Source organism: Varroa destructor, unplaced genomic scaffold (genome assembly GCF_002443255.2).
Source record: "Varroa destructor unplaced genomic scaffold, Vdes_3.0 BEIS01000001.1, whole genome shotgun sequence".
NCBI classification, from domain to species: domain Eukaryota; kingdom Metazoa; phylum Arthropoda; class Arachnida; order Mesostigmata; family Varroidae; genus Varroa; species Varroa destructor.
Genome location: NW_019211454.1, coordinates 3,337,490 through 3,358,453, shown reverse-complemented (window position 1 = coordinate 3,358,453; position 20,964 = coordinate 3,337,490). Strand labels below are relative to the sequence as shown.

At 40.2% G+C, this 20,964-nt stretch overlaps 2 protein-coding genes across 5 annotated transcripts in view; both read left to right on the top strand.

Annotated features, from left to right (window-relative positions):
* Nucleotides 1-3,532, top strand: part of LOC111255531 (uncharacterized) — a 6,160-nt gene extending 2,628 nt beyond the window's left edge. For all 3 annotated transcript variants that reach the window (XM_022817594.2, XM_022817592.2, XM_086976337.1), the window contains exons 4-6: nt 193-323; nt 562-725; nt 1,175-3,532. In XM_022817594.2, coding sequence (XP_022673329.1) covers nt 193-323; nt 562-725; nt 1,175-2,665 — 1,786 coding nt within the window. In that variant the 3' untranslated portion in view covers nt 2,666-3,532. The remainder of the gene's footprint in view (nt 1-192; nt 324-561; nt 726-1,174) is intronic.
* Nucleotides 3,533-3,668: 136 nt separating this feature from the next.
* On the top strand, nt 3,669-19,108 carry LOC111253818 (chymotrypsin-like elastase family member 2A). 2 transcript variants are annotated; one of them, XM_022813896.2, is made up of 8 exons: nt 3,669-9,447; nt 13,012-13,741; nt 15,142-15,343; nt 15,708-15,801; nt 16,469-16,646; nt 17,154-17,305; nt 18,431-18,608; nt 18,791-19,108. In XM_022813896.2, exons 2-8 carry the CDS (start codon nt 13,213-13,215, stop codon nt 18,856-18,858), a joined length of 1,401 nt encoding a protein of 466 aa, XP_022669631.1. In that variant the 5' UTR covers nt 3,669-9,447; nt 13,012-13,212; the 3' UTR covers nt 18,859-19,108. The 2 variants fall into 2 exon arrangements, with proteins under 2 accessions (XP_022669631.1, XP_022669602.1); XM_022813867.2 differs by having other exon boundaries at nt 15,684-15,801.
* The last annotated feature ends 1,856 nt before the right edge of the window (nt 19,109-20,964 follow it).

Genomic DNA, 20,964 nt, shown 5'->3' with positions numbered 1-20,964 from the left:
TATATATAAAGGTTTATTAGCAAGAAATTTAATCTTCATATAACATTCATAGAAGTTATTTAATTTGTTACCGTATACCGTAGTGTCGTTGTCCGCAGTTCTATGTATAGCCATTATCTTATGTCTAGTTAAAGACTACTTCAGGTGACAAAAATAAATTTCTGATCCACTCCCTCTTTCTCACTGTTATAGACTAGCTTACAATGAACGGTCGCAGCTAGCTCAACAGGCAATGGCTGCAAGGCGTGGGGGCCTCGAAGTGGCCAAAGGCCAAAACAACAACTTTGAGCCTCCGAAAAGGAACAGAAAGGATCCTAGAAATGGTAGGAATCAACATCACAGCTACTAAAAGGATAACATGGTCGTGTTATAGTGGAATTCATGGCGTGAAATGTGCATTGCGTATAATGACTATAAAAGGAAGTATCTAGTTCGCATTGCACGCAAGCTGAAACTGAAAGCGTACGGCCTCACCCAATTAAGTATATGCATCTATAGACCATGTTAGTATTATTCGACATATAGATGATAGAAAGATATTAACTGCCGTTTTTTATTTAGCGTTCGAGAATAATACTAAAATCGTGCTGAAAATGTATGGTAAGGACAAGATGCTGGACGCTCTGAATGTGGTCGTCAACGAGATGCATGAATACAAGAAGCAAGCAATAGAACTGACAAAACAACTTGAGGAGCAAAAGAAAACGACCAGTGGCGAGAATAAGGTTGGTCTAAAATCAGTTTTTACTTACCTACTGTTCATAGCATAGCCGTATGTTCTCGCAGTATATGCGAGACTTTATACGGCAGCGTGTTTGCTAGGCGACGTGGAATTATAGATTATTTCTAAGAGTTGTGCATTAATTACGAAAAAATTACAAAACATGGCTGTAAGTCAATACTGACTGATTACACTGTATAATCTTTTGTTTTTAGACCTACTAAGTAAATATAGATATATGTATGTATATGTAAATTGGGATCCCCAATAGGATCGGGCACTAATGTGGGCATTTCCACTACGAATTACAGAGTTGAACATATTTTTGATTAGTTTAAAAAAGAGAGCACATAAACGAAAAATCCCTAATGTTTTTCGCCTCTATTAATCATGGCAATCTGTGATGGCTATTGGGCCTAGTCTAACGAATCATTTGCCCAAACCCCCACATAGGTTGATGACATTGATGAGCGGGAAGGGGTACTGACGGCCGAGCTAGAAGACGATGTCGAAATTTCTGACAAAGAAGAAGCCGGAGGCGAGGAGGCTGTGGAGCATTCCGAAGCAGAGTCAAACGAAGCCAATGAGTATGTCCGGGGTGATGCGACATCGCAAAATGACAACCTTGAAGCTGACGATGAGGATGATGAAGAAGTGGACGTAGAAAGGCAAGAAGAGGAGGAATATGCACCTTCAGAGGCCCCATCCGAACAAGACAGCGATGAAAGTGAGAGGGAGATCGAAAATCAGTCCGGAGAACAGAATTATGAGCAAGAAGGCAAAAACGATGAAGATGCATCTCAGTCTATCGATGACGTTGACGATGGAGGAGATATTTATGATGGTGAAGAGTACGGCAAAAATTATGATGACGATAATGATGATGATGGAGGTCGAGAAGAACGAGTGAAGCAACCGCAGCATACGACAAACACAGCGCGAAATGTGGACGCCGTGAAGGAAGAATACGTTGTGGATGACGGCGATGCTGATGAAGCTGGTCACGTTGCCGAATCTGGCGAAGAAAACCGTAACCAGCAACAGAAGCAACATGATCGTGAAGATCGGGACGTCACTGCGGGAAAGGAGACTGTGCACAACGTGGAAGGTATTGAACAAGTTAGTAAATCATTCAGTGATGACAGGCTTTACCAAGCAGACCAAGAGGACGAAAATGATGCCGAAGTCAAAGAGGTGTTCTGTCAGGAAACGCCACCAGATAAAAAAAAACAGAAGAAAAAGAAGGTTACAGTAAATAAATCAGTTTATGTGAAACACCCCGAGTGTCTATGCGGAACGCCTCCTCCGGACGACGACGACGACGAGAGATTGGCTAGTGGTAGGCAGAAAGTAGTTTATCAGAACGAAGCAGAGCGACATCATCCGCCTTACCCTTCAGCGAATACAATCGATGAAATATACCGGAATCAGGAAAGATTTCAGTTTCTCGACCATGCGACAGAGATCGAACCTGGAGCTAAACTTCAGTGCTTTGACGACGTTATCTATGGTCAATTTGTTACGGAACGAACGCCAGAGGAGAACAGCAGCGATGGTTCTCTGTTACAAAACAACCTACAAATTCTTCAGGAGCTGATCACAAAAGGTCGAGGGAATGATTTTGGTGAAATCGGCCAAGAACCCTCACCAAGCGACTACCAACAGTGGAAATCCATTACGCCTGAAGATCTTTTCAAGACAGCGACGACCGTTGTCGAAAGGACTGATGAGCGCAATGCGACCTGCGAAAGAAATTCCCGCCAAAACTACCGCAACGACGATCGAGTCAACGGGAACTACCAGAACAATCCGTCATCTGGGGGTTCTATGAAGTCGCGATTACCTTCGCAGAACTTCTACTATGAGGAGTCCGCCCCGAGTGGTGGCTTCGAAGAAAGTGGAAAATTGAGGAGGCGAACCCGGCGGGCGAGAAGGGCCGATTGAAAAAATACCGAGATGCCAGATTACGTTGAGCCGCGCTTCGTAGTCGTATTGTATATTGGTAGAGAACGTGTCGGCCGTATTCAAGAAAAAAGATACACTGCTAAAAAGCGTCATTCTTCTGTTTTTTTCCAGGCTTGTTTTAACATTAGTAGTACTTAAGCAGTGCTGTCTCTGCTAGCAAAGCTTTTGCGGAAAGAACGAAAGTCATTCGTATGGAATGTAAGCGCCATGAAGATGTAGGTCCTGATAGAAGGAATATGATTAACAGATATTCATACCCTCGTGTCATTTAGAAAACTTGACTTGCTCTGGTATTTTTCCTGAGTGGTCGAAAATAATTTATTAGCTAAGGCTTGTTGCATCGTCTGCACATATATAATAGGCAAACGTATCCGCCACGCACTTAATAATATCTAGGATACATGCTGCGTAACAATTTAAAGATCTAGTCATGCATTGGTATACGTCTATTTATAAAGACAACGTACTAATGTGCTATTAATTGTTTCTGAGATCACTTTTAGACGGGGTCAGCGCCAAACAAATCATGACGCACATCTGACGTTCTGATATTATGAACATCTCGAAACGGCCGAAACTAACTAGTTATAAGAAAGTAGTTTGTCAAGACAATAAGGTAATATAAGAATAATAGAAGAAGAAAAAGAGTAAATTGAGGTAAGGAACTGATTACGAAGATTTCAATGGTTTAATTTAGATATAGCACTACATATGTCGCATGTATTCGAACGTATTGAGAGAAGAATTTTAAAAAAATGACTAATCACTTAGCCATTCGTTAAACCAATACTGCGCAGTATTCCCTATAATAATTATAACAGGTACTAATAAAACGTAATCACTATACGATCGCGTTTTGATTCCTGATCCGTAACACAATCATTTACTGTGCTCGTGCACTACGTTTTAGGAGGCGGGAACGGCTGAAAACGGGCTTACAGTTTTTTGCAGTGGGCTTACGGCTAAGAGTCGGTTTGACGCTATAGTTCAAATGGAAATGACCAGGTAAAAGCTTAGTCAGATGCAAAAGGGACAATCAGATGTCGAATATTAATATGTATTTGCTAATCTACAACGATGCTTTCGCAACATAGATCACTTATATACATTTCAATAATGCCAACAAATCGTCCAAACTGACATGTTCTGATTGACTTATTAGCGTTCTTTACTAAGGCTCGCCCTCAACGTTAACCAGGCAGGCCTTATGTCGACAGGAAAGGGCCAAGTACCTTAAAGTGGTCGACATTCAACCCAAATGGAAGATGTTATGTTCGACAGCAGCGCAATGTTTACAGCATCTTTCCACCCTGACCTAGTATTAACCTGAGATGTCGTTTTTGTTTTCGATCATATATATACACTGATAGCGGCACTCGCAGGTATAGTTCCGTTATGTTCGCTTGGTCGAGTTCCTAACCTTAGGTTACATTTGTTCCTTCAACAGTTTGATTTCTTCGATTAGGAATCGGGGCACTGGTACGCAGGTAGATAGGTAGCAGCAGTGAGAAACTTCTCCGAAGGCTCTGGCTCTGTTTACGTGTTAGATTTGGAAAGGTATGGATAACTGTTTGGTTTCTCGTCGTCCGTGCGAAGGTGAACTGTAGGTGGATTTAGGCTGGGCACAACGGGAATCGAAACTTTTCTCTAATTGTTCGGACCGTGTACGTGCCTTTGAGTAAATTTGATTTTACGAACAGGCAAAAGGGAGTTTTTTAAACATTTCTTAAAAAAACGTTACTCCTAGCTCAGAAACAGACCGTCACCTTTTACATTAATGCTCAAAATTGCCGCACACTACTGTCAACGAAATTCTTTAGAAGTTATCGAGTGTTACGCCAATTAACTGCGTTCGGGATATGTTTTTAAAATTTGCGACCTCATGAATACGTTGTGCTCGAATGGTGGTGATGAAAAATAGCAAACAGCGCTCAAGACTAATATTTTCTGCAAACTTAACTAAACCTAGATGGTTAGTGGAATTTAATATACTTGGTTTTTAGTCAAGCAGAAATAATTATGAATAAGAGAATCAGCGAAACGACCAAAAACCCTTAACTATCTCTTGATAGAACCAGGTCTCTCATAAGGGCTTCCGGGATTTTTCGAGCTGGTTGGGCAGACCTTTCTCTACTAGAGTAGCCGCTGTTGTGTCTATGGACTAACAGCCATCATCCTCTAAGCGCAAATCATGTGGCGATAATTTAATCCACAGAGTCGTATCTCGCTTGAGATGAGATAGTGACTTCGCTCGACATTCTCTAGAAGACCGTTTTCGTATAGAAGTTGAGCAGAGGAGATTTCAGATCGCACAGCGGGCAGCATGCGAGGTCCCCCGGCCAGATGTCTCTGCTATGGTCGGAGTTTTGCTTAGAAACTTCGCTGGAAGTAGCAATTTTTCAATGCATATACGCTTTGTACTTTGTTATATTTGAGCATATATTCTTTAGAGTTGATCTTGAAATTGAGAAATGTAGCACTTAAGCCACCAGCGACACGTTACTGCGAGTATCGCGTTTCGTTGAACCTCGGTTTTTGTCCGCTGCAAACTTATCAGCCCCTGCAAATAAACCTTGTCGAATCATTCACTGCACCATGCGTGTTAAATGCTTCACAAAGCAAGCGTCGTATGGTAAATACTCAACTGGTTATGCATATTGCTATATATAGTGATATGGAAACGTAATGGTTGGAAACGGAAGTTTCATATCAATAACATTAACGAATCAGTTATGGACTATCGACTAGTCCCTTTACCATTGACTACGCATAATTTCTGCGACGTATCATTGTTATAACATCTTATTATAAAGTAACTTTGAGGATAGTTATATTTTGTTGCATATATATAATTTCAAGTTCATGCGCCTTCTCGCTGCATACTGGAGTACGATAGCAGGAAATGGATAGTTCATTCAGGTTGAGCAGAGTGCGAAACGAGATTCATTAAAGAACTTCACTTCCCATGGAAGGCTCAGAGGTTCCTTCACAACACCTGAAAAGGGTTTTCCAGTGTGGTTGCAACATGCGAGTTCGTATGCAGATTCAGAGTCCTAGTGTAGCATCTTCGTAGTTACTAACCGAAAAACGGAGCTATAATATGAGCTTCGACAAAATACAGTTAATATACCTTACAGGTACATACACTGTTAATTAGTGAGTTACTAAATAGAGTTGCCTCTCGTTAAGGTGGAATGATCCAGCAAAAAAAACATTTATCTTACTGTCGAAGCTACACAGAGACGTTTGACCTATTCAGTACTATACGACAGCTGTTAATGTTTGTAGAAAAAAAATTAAACCCGTTTACATCCTATCCCGACTTTGAGGGTGACCAACCATCAACCATTCAAGTGCTTGGACAATGTCGGGCGTTTCAAGATTGGGTCGAACTGACCTGGCTTAACGATAGCCGATATTCAGCGCGCAGTGAGTGATAAAATCAAAAAAATGACAAGTTTAAATGTTTATTAATACGGTTGAGCTCCATTTCAGTCCAAAATGAAAACTATCAACTGTGTCAGCGTGTATACATTTTTTCAGAATAAATTATGTTCATGTTATCTATACTGCATTAATACAGCATGTTCTGCATTATCCTACGTAATATAGGCACGTATTTTAGGGGAACGGAGACGTTCAACTTTATTGAGTTAAGAATCATTTTAATTAAGGATTCTTAGTCATAAATATTTTAATATTTAGGTAATGGGCAATGAATGCACAGGTTCAATACTAGTGAATAGATAGCGTTGACATGCAGCCGACGCATAGTCCAGAAAAAATTGCTAGAGCATGGGCTCTTTCGTTTTCAGCCTTCAGGTCACACATTCACGTTGCCCTATGAAGTCGTGCGACCTCATTGATAAACTTAAAAACTGAATCGGCCCCGCAAATGGATCGTAAAGACGATTTGATTGCAATAATAAAACAAAGAAACCTGGAGCCAATCTAAATTGCACGGATCGACCCAGCTGCTGCTGGACTTAAGTACAGATTTTGGGTTCGGAAGTACTGAAATTTGTTTTTGTTTAAAGGTAAAAATAGAAAAAGGGGTAGGAGGTTTTCAATATTGGAACTCAATGGTTTGGCAACAAATGACCGATTTCTCTATACGCATAGTTAGCAAACGTTTCGCAAGCAAAAAATACTTAGAAACTATTTTTTCTGTAATCGACATGAAACTGTACAAAATGAACAGCCTAGTCGGTATGTCTATGCATTTAATCAGATTATATTATAATGCCCTAACTAATTATATTATATAGACTCCAATGCTGAAAGCGAAAAGAAATTCATCATTTATTTGTGTTCGTTGATTAGCAAAGATAAATACTGTTATGCGGCAGACATTTATTTCATTTAAGCCCCACCTCTATTTTAGAGGGATAAAACTAGCAGCTGTATATCTCTAAGTGCAAATAACTTAAAATGTAAATTATCGGGTTCACCCCCTGTCTGACGCTCTGTCTGATGGTCAAGGTCGACCGAATGCTATTGTTTGAAGATCAATGACTAATAAACATATTATCGATCGTCTTCGGTGGCTGAGTGTCTTCGAGGTGCGAATGACACCCACTCGATTCTTCGGGATCCGATCTTTAGTTATGCAACAAGTAGCGGTGAATAACAAAAGACAATACTCTCGCTTGTTTAAGCAATTCTTTCTCTGACAGAACTAAACAGCTCACGATCGTTATTAGGCTACCATCATGGAACAATTTAGAAATCGTATCGAAACAAACTTGCAGAGTTTACCGCGGAAAATGCAGAAGCTCAAACATACAAAATGTTGTAATATAAATAACAAAAGGGTGATTGATATCGGTATAGCGTGTTGACATCGGAACGCTTGTTTTGTGAAGCTTCAGGAGGATAACACAGATATACGAAATTGCTACGAAAATTGATACTGAAAAAGGGTGAATCACGATCCCGTAGAAGCAAGTAAAACACGAGTATATATTTTTGGCATTATAATTTCAAGATTTGCAATAATAATAATATTATAGAATTATTTCAGCCTAAGTAGAAAAATTGCTCTAAAATGTCATCTTGATTTCTACGAGACCACATACGGAACTGCTTGTTATTGACGGATATCATCAAAGAATTTATTGTAGCGCTGCATCGTCTTTCTGTTGAATTTATTGGCTCATATGAAATATTTCAAAGTCGATTTCCAGGTGTCATTGCAAATTTGGCGACCCCAAATAGGGCTAACTCGTACTCTTTACAGAACAAACAGTGCCTGCAAGGTTGATTATTCTGCGAAATTCCTGTACTACAAGCACGTTTCTATAATAACGCTTGAGATCTCCTTTTAAGCTACTGAAGGTTAAGTTATCGGAACTAAGGGTCACTTCTATCCATTATCGTCAGGTGCTTCAGTCATGCATCAGAGCATGAGATGCTCTCGAGTCGACAACTTGTGACCAAAAAATGTCTGAAGAAGCAAACCAACCATGTAAAGAGTCATTGTTGGGCTCTATAACTATTAGTGCCTATTCTTCTATTCGGATGAAGATGTACATATGAGCCCTTATAAGAGTTTTATTTACTTTTCAGGTCTTGTTATAGGACTGCAGTTCCTCTCATCACGGCGAATCATAAGTGATTATAAACGAATCATGTGTAACAATTGCCGCCCGTACAAATGGTTCTCATAGAACTTTAGCTGAAGGCAAAATCGTGTTACGACATGCGGATTTCGCCATCATCGTCTTCGCCGTCATCGTCATCATCGTCATTATCACTGGCGGCAGCAACGGCTCGCGGGTGGGCAAGGAGGACAGCAGGCGAGAGTAAAGACAATTATACGGGTCCTTTCCGCCCCTACGTCGCCTTTTTACCGCGACAGAAGTAAGATTTTCTCGACTTCAACCCTCGTTTGAACTTTGTTCTTGTTATGAATGCGCTAGCCGCAGCAGAGCAGGGCCAGACTCGCATCAGGATGAATCAGACGCAAAGGAGCGCACCGGACGACATCAGGAATTAGACAAACCGATCGGCAGGCAAGCCGGGAGGCCGTCATGCGAGCGTGGTTGTAGATCATCGCCATCATCAATAATAAATGTCTCAGGTGACAGGTGTGACAAGCGTGAAATCGGAGACAATCGCTGAAAGATCTGAGACGAGACTCAGAAGAAGATGATGTAACGACTGCCATTCCCGATCCATCTGCGTATATTCATCGCCCAGTGTCTATCTGTGAAATACCAGCAAGCATCCCAAGTGCGCGATATTTGTTGGTAGTAAATACGCGCCAATGAGCAGTAGAGCAGACCGGGGTCCCGAAGGGCGATTTCGATGACCAACCAAAATGATAAAATTGTAGTTGATTGTCAGTTCGATAGGTTTTCTATAGCAGAGGGTGTTTGTAAACGTAAGGCATTTTGTCACTATAATGTGTTCCCTGAAGCAGCTGAAAGCAGCTGACTTTATTTGTGGACACAGGTGTTATTAATACCAACAATTGTAGTGCATGAAGGAGTACGTCGGAAAGGCTGATTATATTATAGTACAGTATGATTAGCCGTCAATAGAATCACATAGTGGATTGAATCGAATTCAGTGTGACCTTCTCAACATTAATGCTTGTCTGTTGCAAACGTGTCAGCTTAAAGGAAGAAAATGGTGTGAAGTTGTTGAGTTTCTTCAACGGTACCGCAAATAGCAACGTTCACCGTCACAGTCCTAACGACAGTGCTGCACCTGTAGCCTGAACCTTGGGATTAAGCAGATACGACGTTGGACTAAGGGTAAGTTTCTCTCTACTTTCTAAGCGTGCATCAATTAGATTCCTCTTCGACTTTTAACCTGTTTGTGCAAGAATAAGAACTACTGCTTGTCTGAGCGTGAAGGAGCGTATGTCGAACAGGGCGGTTTAATATGTAAACCATAGGAGTCTATATACTATGACAACCTTACCCTATGTAAGACCCCCTTTCCTTTTCCTCTCTCCCTCTCATGACCTAATAATTCAACACAATTTACAACATTTGGTAAGTATTTGCATAGAATTTTAGATACCTTTACTAGTTACGCACTACGTTCGTGTTACGTATGACATAGCACATTATACTTACTTGCCTAACAGTACAAGTCTGCAATAACTTAGACATAAACCAAAAAAACAGCTGCATTAACGCATAGCCTGAGTGTTCGTAGCTTGTAGTAAAAAGCGACCTTTTCGAGCCATTAGTCTAGCTAATAGGCTATCAATTATTTTCTAAAGCTTTTCATCGCCTTTCCTTACCTGTTGTTTACTTTCGATATACTGCTCGAACACGACAGTACATCGACAGAGATTCAAAGAAGCAGGTTTTCGACATTTTCTGTATTATTTGTTTGGTTGAGGCCAAAGCGCTGTCGAAACAATCCAGTACATTTTCCTTGAATACTATAACGGCGCTATTCTTGAAAAGACTGCTCAAAAAAGGTTTAATAAGCCCAAAAACGGTGTCCGGAACCGAAGAGACGCTCCTCACTCTAGGCAACCGTTTCACTGTCATGACGACCATTTGAATGAAAGAAGACGGCCAACAAACAACTCGGGAATTAACCGTAAAGATGAACTGCAAGCACACGACCGATAATAACCACCTTCAATTAGTTAGGTGCACACTGAAACTTAGAACTTGGATGCCTCAGAATCTCTCCGAATTCAATCAGATATTACAGCCTAAGGTTTCATCTCAACATGGTGCCACGCGACTTTAAGACCGATTTTTGCACAGAATCACCTGCGCCCGGCAACAGTACCAGCACAAACCACAGATTAAAGTAGGTGGCTCCAGGAAAAACTAATATCGGAAGTCTAATAAAAATGTCATCCAAAAAAGGTTATGCATTGCTTTTTGTAAAACTGCAACAGGGATTCACTGTAAACTGCTTCTTAGGAACCGGATAGTTAATAGGCATGTTTATTTGGTCCAATTGCATTGGCTCAATTAGGGTTTTCGAGAAAAGGTATCTGATGGACGGGGTGAGCTTATCCTGGTCCATGACTATGCGAGGCCACACATAAGTTGTTCCGGACGAAACCCGGGTCCTTCTGGCGGGACGCCGTACATCATTCGGTGGAAAGATGGGAGAACATCGTGAATAATGATGAGAGATGCATAACGTACTACCTTATCGTCATAGGAAAATATAGTAGTTCTTATTTAGTGAATCCGGCCGGAGGGGGGATATTATCCCGCCTATTGTCTAGTGTAAAGAGAGAGATGTGACTATTTTATTTCAATGCAATAATACGAATAGATTTACATCGATTGACGCTGCGCTGTTACCGTATCGAACTTGATGTGTTGATCTGTCGTTTCGTCTTGGTGTGACCCCCAAGGATTTTTTCAATATTTTTGTATACTTTAATAACCCCTCATAAAAGTGATATCTCTTTAGTCAATTAACTATTCAAGTAACCGATGATTGTTGAGTCAATCATCATTTACAATTCTATGATCTAAACATAAGCTTTTAGGACGCGAAACAACCGGAACAAATAATCCCACAAGATAAGGCCATTCGCCATAAAGAATTAACGGCGTAAAACAGGTCTGTTCTACTTTAGTATATCTGACTTTAATTAAAGTTGCTAAGCCAAGAATTGCGACTTTAACATGATGCTATTCATAACATCGATCTAGCTTACGTAACAGGCCAATATATGGTAATGATACAAATGTTCGTGCGTACTACCGTTTTGTTTTCATAAGTATAGCAGGTTATCATCTATTTATGAGTTTCTTGGTGAGAGTCGGGATATCTAGTAAGGAATATACATAAGTATTTTTCTATGTGTAATAACGCCGGAGTTAAGGACGTAGCGAAAATGAAGAAAGTGTTTTTCAAGATATTACCTAGGCAACCTCTTAGACTGTGCCCCAGGAGCACATTATTTTTTTTGTAAGCTTATAACACAGCATGCTATTTGAATTCGCTGCTCAAAGTCTTTACGAACAAGACTCACCGAGTTACATGAACTGTCTTATGTTAAGCCAATAACTCCGTCTTCAGTTAGCTTGTACATGATACAATATGTCTCAGTAAAACATGAATTATCTATTGATATGTTTTTTTTTTTCTAAAAGTCAGCGTCCCTACACCACTGGGGTACTGGGCCACAAAAAAATAAAAAATGTCCAGATACTCTCTAAATTGTCCCGATCTTTCTGAATATAGTACTGTATATAGGAGACACACCACTATTGTCACTTCTTGAATGTCTTCAATGTGCTAAAGGTAAGAGATAAAGCATATTCAATTTTTTTCCCCGGTTTTAATAATAATCAGTTGATTAAAAACATATTCATAGAAAAGTAGCAAAGTTTTTTATAAATTGGAAAAGAACAGCGGGTGCCGGAATCGTTCATATATATATATATATATATATATATATATATATATATTAAGAAATTAATTATTTAATCGCGGCGCAACCTCTTGCGATTGTCTGAAAGTGGTAACGAAGGTCACGCATCCCGAAATTCACAAGAGGATCCATCGGAAAAGTGAGAATTAAATTTCTCATTAATATTTAATATTAGTAGAGGGATTGATGTATGGTAGGAGAATACCTAGTCCGCCAAAAATAACATTTCAATTAGTTATGTAAACACGTTTTATTTCAGGAGCGATAGTAAGGCTATCAATGAAAGCGACAGCTACAGTGTTTTTGGAAAGGAAATATTGTCACACTTTAATTAAGAGACGTATATATCTTCAATGCTACTTTGTAGTACTTGAAGTAAACCAATATGAATTGAGTGTGAAAACCGCCTTGTGCAGCTACGGCATATAGTTAACTCGTTTAGTAAAAAGGTACATATTTCAAGTTTGGCAACTTCATTTACGGTGCTCACTATATACGCTTAATTTTCCTTTTCGTTTTTGTTATAGGACAGCGAAATTCACTGCAGAACAATAGCCAATACGTTTCACTTAAAATGAGCCTTTTCTAGGCATGTTCGACTGGAAATACCGTTTCTGAACAAATCACGAAGCTAAATGATGTCTTAAAACTGTGTTATACGAGATGATGAGTCCGTTCGATTTAATTTGCTTGAATCAATCATTGCTTTTCAGTTGCTAATAGCTGGCTAACTCTCTAGACGATTTTAGCGAGATGTCTTTGAGAGGCCTTCGATAATGAAAACACTACTTTGCCATCTGCGGTACTAGAATGATATGTTTACATTTACTAAATGACTTCCTAGCGTCACTTCTGTGTGAACGTACGTTGAAAATTCATGTATCAACAATCGATCGTCGAGCTGGGTGCAAATCGAAGATATTACTATCCATTGGTACTATTTTTTCAGTAGTGCTACATTACGGTTTACGTCCGGCCGGCTACACAGCTAACACCGATGTATCTGCGACTGGGGGCTGCGCCTGCGGAAGCTTTGTGTCTTCCTTTCATGTGATATCAGCCACGAGGCTGAACTCTGACACGGCGGATGCTGCAAAGTGACGCCGCTAAAGGAGCTTCGTGATTAATCCACAATAATCGCTGGCGCAAGATGTTGGCTATGTTGACGCCAAATCACAACATTGGATGGCTCCGATGTGTGTTGCTTTTTCTGCTAAGCACAGTAGACATTGGGTCTGAATTGTTCGCGCAGGGAGATGAGCAGCTTCTTAACAGCGGTGAGGTGGTTGTTCATGACAACGATGTCGTGGTACTCGATGACGATAGTGTTGACTTGGATGCTGCCGTTTCTTCGCCAAGAGCAACCAAAATCCAGGAGCCGGGTGATTTAAAACGGCCCTTGACCTGGATCACGAAACAAGTGCCGACCTCATCAATATATCAAGAGCCAAAATCAACGACGAATACTGTTAGCCCTACAACGAGTTCATTTCGACAGGCAATTAGACATCCTTCAAACACAGCTATTTTTGACGGACTATTTAATTCAACCTCAGCGCCAGTTACAACCGGCTCTAAGGGAGTTGTCAAAAAGCGTCCGAGTACAACCCTGGCACCGGTTCCACCTGACCTAAAACCGGAAGACGAGCCTTCAAATTCTGAAGCACAGTCTCCTCAATGTAAGTCATAACGCGCATTCAATACCCTATGATTGTGGCTACATTAGGGAAGCGGACCATAACGTAGTGTTTCATGTATATATACATATTTGCGTGTCTGGGTGTGTGTTGCATACATTAGGCTCTTACAAGTAATTCCGGCCTTAAAATTGAACAACTTTTGAACTATGCGCCGCTAGCAGACGAAATTTGGCTAGTAAATACACCATCCTTCGAGAAATTTGCGAGTAAGGAGAAATCAGCTTAGAAAGAAAAACATCTTTTAATGTCGAAAATCAACGCTCAATAGTCAGATTATTATTCATCGGAAGCCACGGCGCTACGAACATTCATCGACGATTGGTGAGTACACTACGCGAAGAGACGTGAATGGGGCAAACGTTTTGAAAATGGAGATTGGAGTGTTGAAGACCAGTGAAGAGCTGATCAAATGTCGTAATCAGATGAAACGGCTTGCAGAAATGGAAGAGATATATCACGAAAGCAGATGAGCCTAAAGGCTCCTCTGACATTTTATATGTAACATTACAAAATTATAAATCAAAGACAGAAAATACGGGAACTTAGTAAAAATGGGTCTCCCGTGAATTGACTCCAGTTAAGTTTAAATAAAGTTAAAAAAAAAAAACATGTGGGGCAATCCACGCGCAATAGATGGAATTTTAATTAACAGAACACCTGCGCAGAATACACGTTGTCCATAAACGAGCAATGGTTCAATTATTACCGTTAGACGGCGTCTCACTGAAGAGAAACCGGGTTCGATGGCAGTGTCGAAGAGGTTCGGACATAAAATAATCGTAGTAATTGCACCAGACATCAGGGGCATCTACTATTATGAAATACTCCCTGGAAACGAAACAATGAATGCAGCCCGCTATGTTGAGCTTCTTAAGAGATTCACGGACCATTAGCGTGGCAATCAAAAGAACGCCGCCTGGCTACTTGATGACAGTGCCAAACGTTAACTTCAACCTGTTTATTCTGCCGATCTAAGACCGTACGATTACGGAGCCTTGCATGCTTCAACGAGTGGTAGATCTGGAATCTGCCAGAACGTTGGGACAAGTGTATGAAAAATAAATGAAAGTATCTCTAACATACGTACAATCATTAGGTCATTATGCAAGCTTGACTAGTTCAAAAGTTATTCAGTTTAGAAGTCCGCCTGGTTCGTTTGTCACATTCTAGTACATACAAGATATATGCATACCTGTCTAGAGGCTTTTGCCCCATGTGTATAAATATATACAGACTATTCTTTAAACGCATTTTGTAGTAACTTGGCAACGATACTAATGTACTGTGGCGTTTCTTTTAGATAGCCGCACGCCTCTTCAAGTGGAAGCTTGCCCGCGGTAGTTTATTGATCCATTTGACCAATATCGTTTCCATTGCAGCGGGATGCGGCATCAGTGTTTTAGCTTCAGAAGAGGATCCTGATTTCCGGATTGTCGGCGGTCGAGATTCGGAAAGCGGTGCTTGGCCATGGCAGGTGTCGCTTTTATTGCGTCATCCCTCCGCAGGAAAGCTCGGCCATTGGTGCGGGGGAGCTATCGTTAATCGTCGTTGGATCGTGACAGCTGCACACTGCATTATTAAGTGAGCCTATATTGAGGACGAGATATATGAATTTTCAACCTGATTTCTTTAACTTTACATGTAAACTGTAACGTTACTAGAATTTAGAAACTTGCCTGTTTTTTTCACTATATTTATTAATTAATTACAATTCCTATGGAAATTAAATTGAAAATGAATTTACATTACTACCTGTCCAATGCGTAAACGTAACAGTGACAATGAATTAAATATTTTTGGCTCAGGGTTTTTTTTAGCTGGGATAGGCAATTATTTGAGAAGAATTTCGTCAGTCTCCGTTAGCTTACATTTGCCACGACCTTGTCGCGGCTTTCATGCTGATCAATTAACCATCAATCAGGACATGCCTTCTTCCTTCTTGTAGCCAGATGTTCGCACTTCCGCAACCTACCTTTTGGACCGTCCGCCTCGGAGACCACAAAATGAAACTTACCGAGGGCACAGAAGTTACAGTTAAGGTATAAGAATCTAAGGAATAAATGCGAATTTACTAGTAGAATGCCATTTCTACTCGTCAAGATAAATGTTTCGAATTTTTGGGTACAATACCGCCTTAGTTAAATATAGTTTCAGATGGTTTACGGCTATTAGACCACATGACACGTGCCCCTGGGTTTATGAAACAGACCCATTGCCGGTGCCCCATCTCCGGGATAACAACCCTTATTGATATAATCCTTAGTTTTCTTGTTCTAGCCTACTCGTATTTACCTAAAATGCTTCAGTTCAATTCGAAGCCCGTAAACTGTATGCGTCGTGTCCATAATAAATAATTGGAAGTGGGGAAAAAAACGTGATCGAGTTTTTTCATTACAGTAACTATAGAAATGTCATCGTTCTTTGTTTATCAAACAATTGAAAGATTAAGTTATTACAGTATTTGAAGATAGAGGCATCATATACCTTTAGGGTATATACATTGACGTAATAAGAAATAATCTATCACTTAATAAAATTGGTTTAATGATACTTCAACTTGCAAGGAACGGCTAGTTTCCATTGACTTACTCAATATGTAACATAGTAACTGAGTGAAAAAGAAGTTGTTACTTATTCCTTATGAATTAAATCTATCTACATACAAACCTATATGCAGACGTATATTACAATGACTTTCATATGCAGGTATCGAACATCTACCCATACCCATGGTATAAGGGCTACGAACAAGATATAGCCCTAGTTCGAATGGCTTCGCCCGCTAATTGGACGAACTTTATTCGACCTTTATGTCTCCCCGAAGAAGAAGACGACTTTCAGGGCTTAACTTGCATTGCCACTGGCTGGGGAAAAATTGATTACAGTGAGTATTATTGTTAGCGCATTACTTGCACATTAATAACAACCAATTGATTACTTCGATTTTTTTTTGATAATCTTGTACTGCTGCTTAAAGCTCGCTGGAAATTATGAGAATCGACGAACGTGCTTGAGGTTCCGTGATGCATGACTTCGGCCGAGGCTCGAAAGGTGCACTTCAATGTGCTACTTGTCTTAAGTGTAACATTAAAAACCTATTATAATAAATCAGCCAGCTATAACAATAGACAATTGCATAATAGTTCGGTTTTGTGTATTTATGGATTTTAAGTGGAACACTGCTTACATGTCAAGCGGTTTTGACTTCATTTTTTAACGCCGAGTAAACCTACCTCACCTATCAAAAACGTGCCTCAACACGCTTAACAGACTCGGCTTTATAAGCATCTACAAGTATCGATATGAAACAAGTGACCAGTCCCGTATTACTTCGTTCCGTAAACTTCGCTGATTTTTGCACTGGATTTTAACTAATTACGTACGCATACAGACGCCAAGGCATCCAACGTTCTTCAGGAAGTTCTCGTTCGGGTATTTGACAACAGCGTTTGCGATGCGGTATACAGGCCAAAGTTTAAAATTGCCATAAAAAAGTACCACCTTTGCGCCGGCACGCTTGATGGAGGTCGAGGAACCTGCCATGTGAGTTAAATATAATTCTTTCACTATTTTATGAAAATAGTTAATTTTTGGTCGTTTGGTAGATCTATAGTACTGAATTTGTCTTGTTCGGAAAAACGTATCACCTTTTTGTTTTTGGCTTTTTTTTTTTCTCTGAGTTCTCCACAAGTCCGTAGAGTGGATATTGCGATAACTTTTTTTTTTATCTTTCCTTCAGTTTTCTAAACACATACGGGTTATAACAATAATAATAACAATAGTCATAATGCGTTCTGGTCTGTTGAAATAGCGTGGGGATGAAGGTCGCAATATGTGGCAGTTCGCCCAAAACAGCTGGAACAGGCTTGCTTGATGTATAGCGTGTTTCATTCCCTCAGTTTTAAGGAGCTTTCAATTTTCTGCAGGTACACTTGTTCTCGTACTGACTGGTGGAACCTGAACACTGCAAAAATATTTATAAAGTCGGAAATAAACCTTCATGCTTGCTATCAATTCCCATTGTTTTTCCCATTATTTTTAATAGTTCCAGTAGGGGAACCTCAACGGTGGCTGCAGCCGAAACTCTACATTGTAGAGCAGAGGAGTGAATAAGTGGAGTATTGGCTGGCGCTTCTGTTTCGCTATTTTCTGATGCGAGAGCTCATAGATGCGCAATGCTTGCTGCAACACCATAAGGCATATATTCATCTATCATATAGACTTGGATAATTCTACGAGATATATTTACGTTGTTATGTCATGGAAAGAAACGATTTACGGTTCATTTTATCTTCCATTTATTGACCTAAAGAACAAAAGTTTGAAAGGGGTTCCTTTACTTTTTAGAAGCAACGTAAAGTCCAGATAAATATATAAAGATTCGTTCAAAGAGTTAGGTTAGGTTATCACATACGATTGTTTATAATAAAAACAATGATGCTCATATTTATATTATTTGAAGCTTTTTTTTTCTAGTTCGTCGCGACAAAAACCCTTACATTATAATCGATGTGAGTCGAAAAACAAGTCCCTAAAATTTCAATCAAGTTCTTTATTATGCTTCGCAATCGATTTTGTTGAAGCGAACGGGTAAACTTGCTGCAGGTTTTATATGCGGACATAACGTTTCTATGCAATTGTTGCTGTTATTCTTGTTGTTATTTTCAGGGCGATAGCGGTGGTCCATTAATGTGTCGTCTGCACAACGGTCGCTGGTACTTGGCCGGCATAACTTCGTTCGGCTCAGGTTGCGCCAAACGGGGTTTCCCAGATGTGTATTCACACGTCCCGCACTATATAGAATGGATCCACGAAGTGATGGAGCGCCATGACAAAGAGGAAGAGCGTGAGGATCCTATTTGGACTAGCTACAACTGATCCGACAAAATAGAATTGTTTTGTCAATCAGTAAAGATCTAATGACCAATTGCCGTTCTTTATAGTAACACAGATTAAAAAGCTGCCTTCAAATGTTTGAAGTAATATATCTGACAGAGTTTCAGCAACGCTCGTTTTTTTTGTCGACAGCTAATGCACACGTAGGGGGAATGAGTCGGCTTTCGGGCGACGTCCAATTGACCACTATCAGGAACTGACTTGGCCGGTGAAAAGACGGACGACGGTGATCCACATGGTGTATTATGCATGGCTATACATGAGCTGGAAGATCTGCCATTCTAATAGATGGAACTGGCCTAACTCGACATAACATCCACTGTACATTCTACATGTACTCGCGTGAAATAACACTACAAATATAAGTGAAATTAAATTGATTTTTGCACCTCGATTTAGTCAATTTTGTAAATGTAAGTTTGATAAATAAAAGTTGATAATAAAAAATCAGTCTGCTTTTAATGCAAGCGTCTTGTATTTTACAATAGCCGTATGCTGCTTGCAAGAAACAACTGCCGAGACGACAATATCACTGCAGTTTGCTTGTCTTTAGAGTTCTAGATAATTTTTTTAACCTTAACACCAGTGTGGACGTGCGTATTCCAAAAAGTGACGATGGACATTTGAGATGACTGCTTTAATAAGCAGCCATCGATATAATTAAGCTCTTTTATTAAGGTTACCGTGGCGGACTGAGGTCTAAAGCGCGTACTGTCAATAGCGCCTTTGAGAGTGGGCCGCGCCTCACGAAAGCAAATAAATGAGTTGATATAGTCTGACGGAGAAAAAAGGTTTCCATCTGTAGCTTCAGTTAAACAGGCTCTAAAGACAACGACATACAAATGTACAATCTGTTCAAATTTATCACAAATGGCGCGGACTTCTACAGAACGCTAGAAGAGCGTTCAATCAATTGCCATTGCATAGTATGCATCTGCGCGCCTAAGCGATGCGCTTCGATTATGAGGTATATATATGCATATGGACTAGCTCATGCAAACGGTTACCTGGACGAAAAAAATCAATAATTTAGTTTCTACTTTTGAATCAGTACTTAGGCGGTTGTGTTTCTGTCTCCTGGTTATACCCATTTGAACGAATCCAGCTTCTTCCTGAATATATTAGGGTTTTGAGACAGTTATTGACCGGTTTGTGTTTGCTCGAAACCCAATACGCTTTACGGCACCATCCTTGCCTAATGTGAGCCTTCTGCGGTCAGAATGGGGTCTGACGTGATTGGTGTGGGATGTTTATCTCTTCTGCGAATTTCTTGAAGGTATCTCGGCGGCCCTCCGACACCAGTTGTTTCAGGTTTTTCCACAATTTTCTCTACGACAACTGTGCTGGAATGTGAAATGACTTTAAGGCGATCCTGCCACTTGTACACGGCGTGGATTCATAGCGTTGGTTCTTCTACCGCAAAATGTCCGTAGCATTGGCGTCACGTGCGAGCATTTGGAGCTCGTCCTGTCATAAAGCGTGAGCTACACTCCCTAGTACTTAATTTTCATTCTACAAAAAATTGAAACGCAACGGAATATCCCTCTTTTCAATATTCTTGCAATGTATAAAGCACTCGTTCGAATGATCTGACGTTTGAACTGATGGACGCAGCGCTATAAGCCTGATTATGAGTCGGCCTTCAGCAATTAAAAGCTGATACTTTCCTTATTTAATTACTTTTCGATAAGTTGCTTGCGGCATATTGTATACAAGTATACGAGAATCACATTAATAACTTCTCACATTTAAGGGGTTGTCGACTGACTAGGGGCATCATTCGTTTACTCTACAAAAACGTAATTTATAGAGTGCCTACTCTATAACCAATAGCGCTCGATGGTCAGACACCAAGTGGAACAACCTGCGAAACGGGGAGATTTTTTTTTCGATGAGAGGTCTCGAGGAAACTTTGTTGTTATTTCAGAAAACTCTAATCGTCCCATGTTAATTACAATTTGGTTCCATGGTACACACACCACTGTGGTGATCTAGGTTCGAATCCGAACGTAGGCACATTTTGTTTCGGACCGCAGGAGTCACACATCTGATGAAATATCTAACGACCTAGGTATCAGAGACAACACTTGAAACATTTAGTTCAATATATATACCGTGATAATTTAAGTATGCTCTATGATGAGCGAGTGGGAGCGACTTTACGCGCATGCCCACTGTAGCCTAGGAACACACAAAATGGATTTCATCTCATAACTGTCAGCTGTTATGATATAATGTTCCCTTGAAGTACAACTCTTAATTGGTTATCTAACGAATCTATTTGACTTAATATACTGTAACTATGT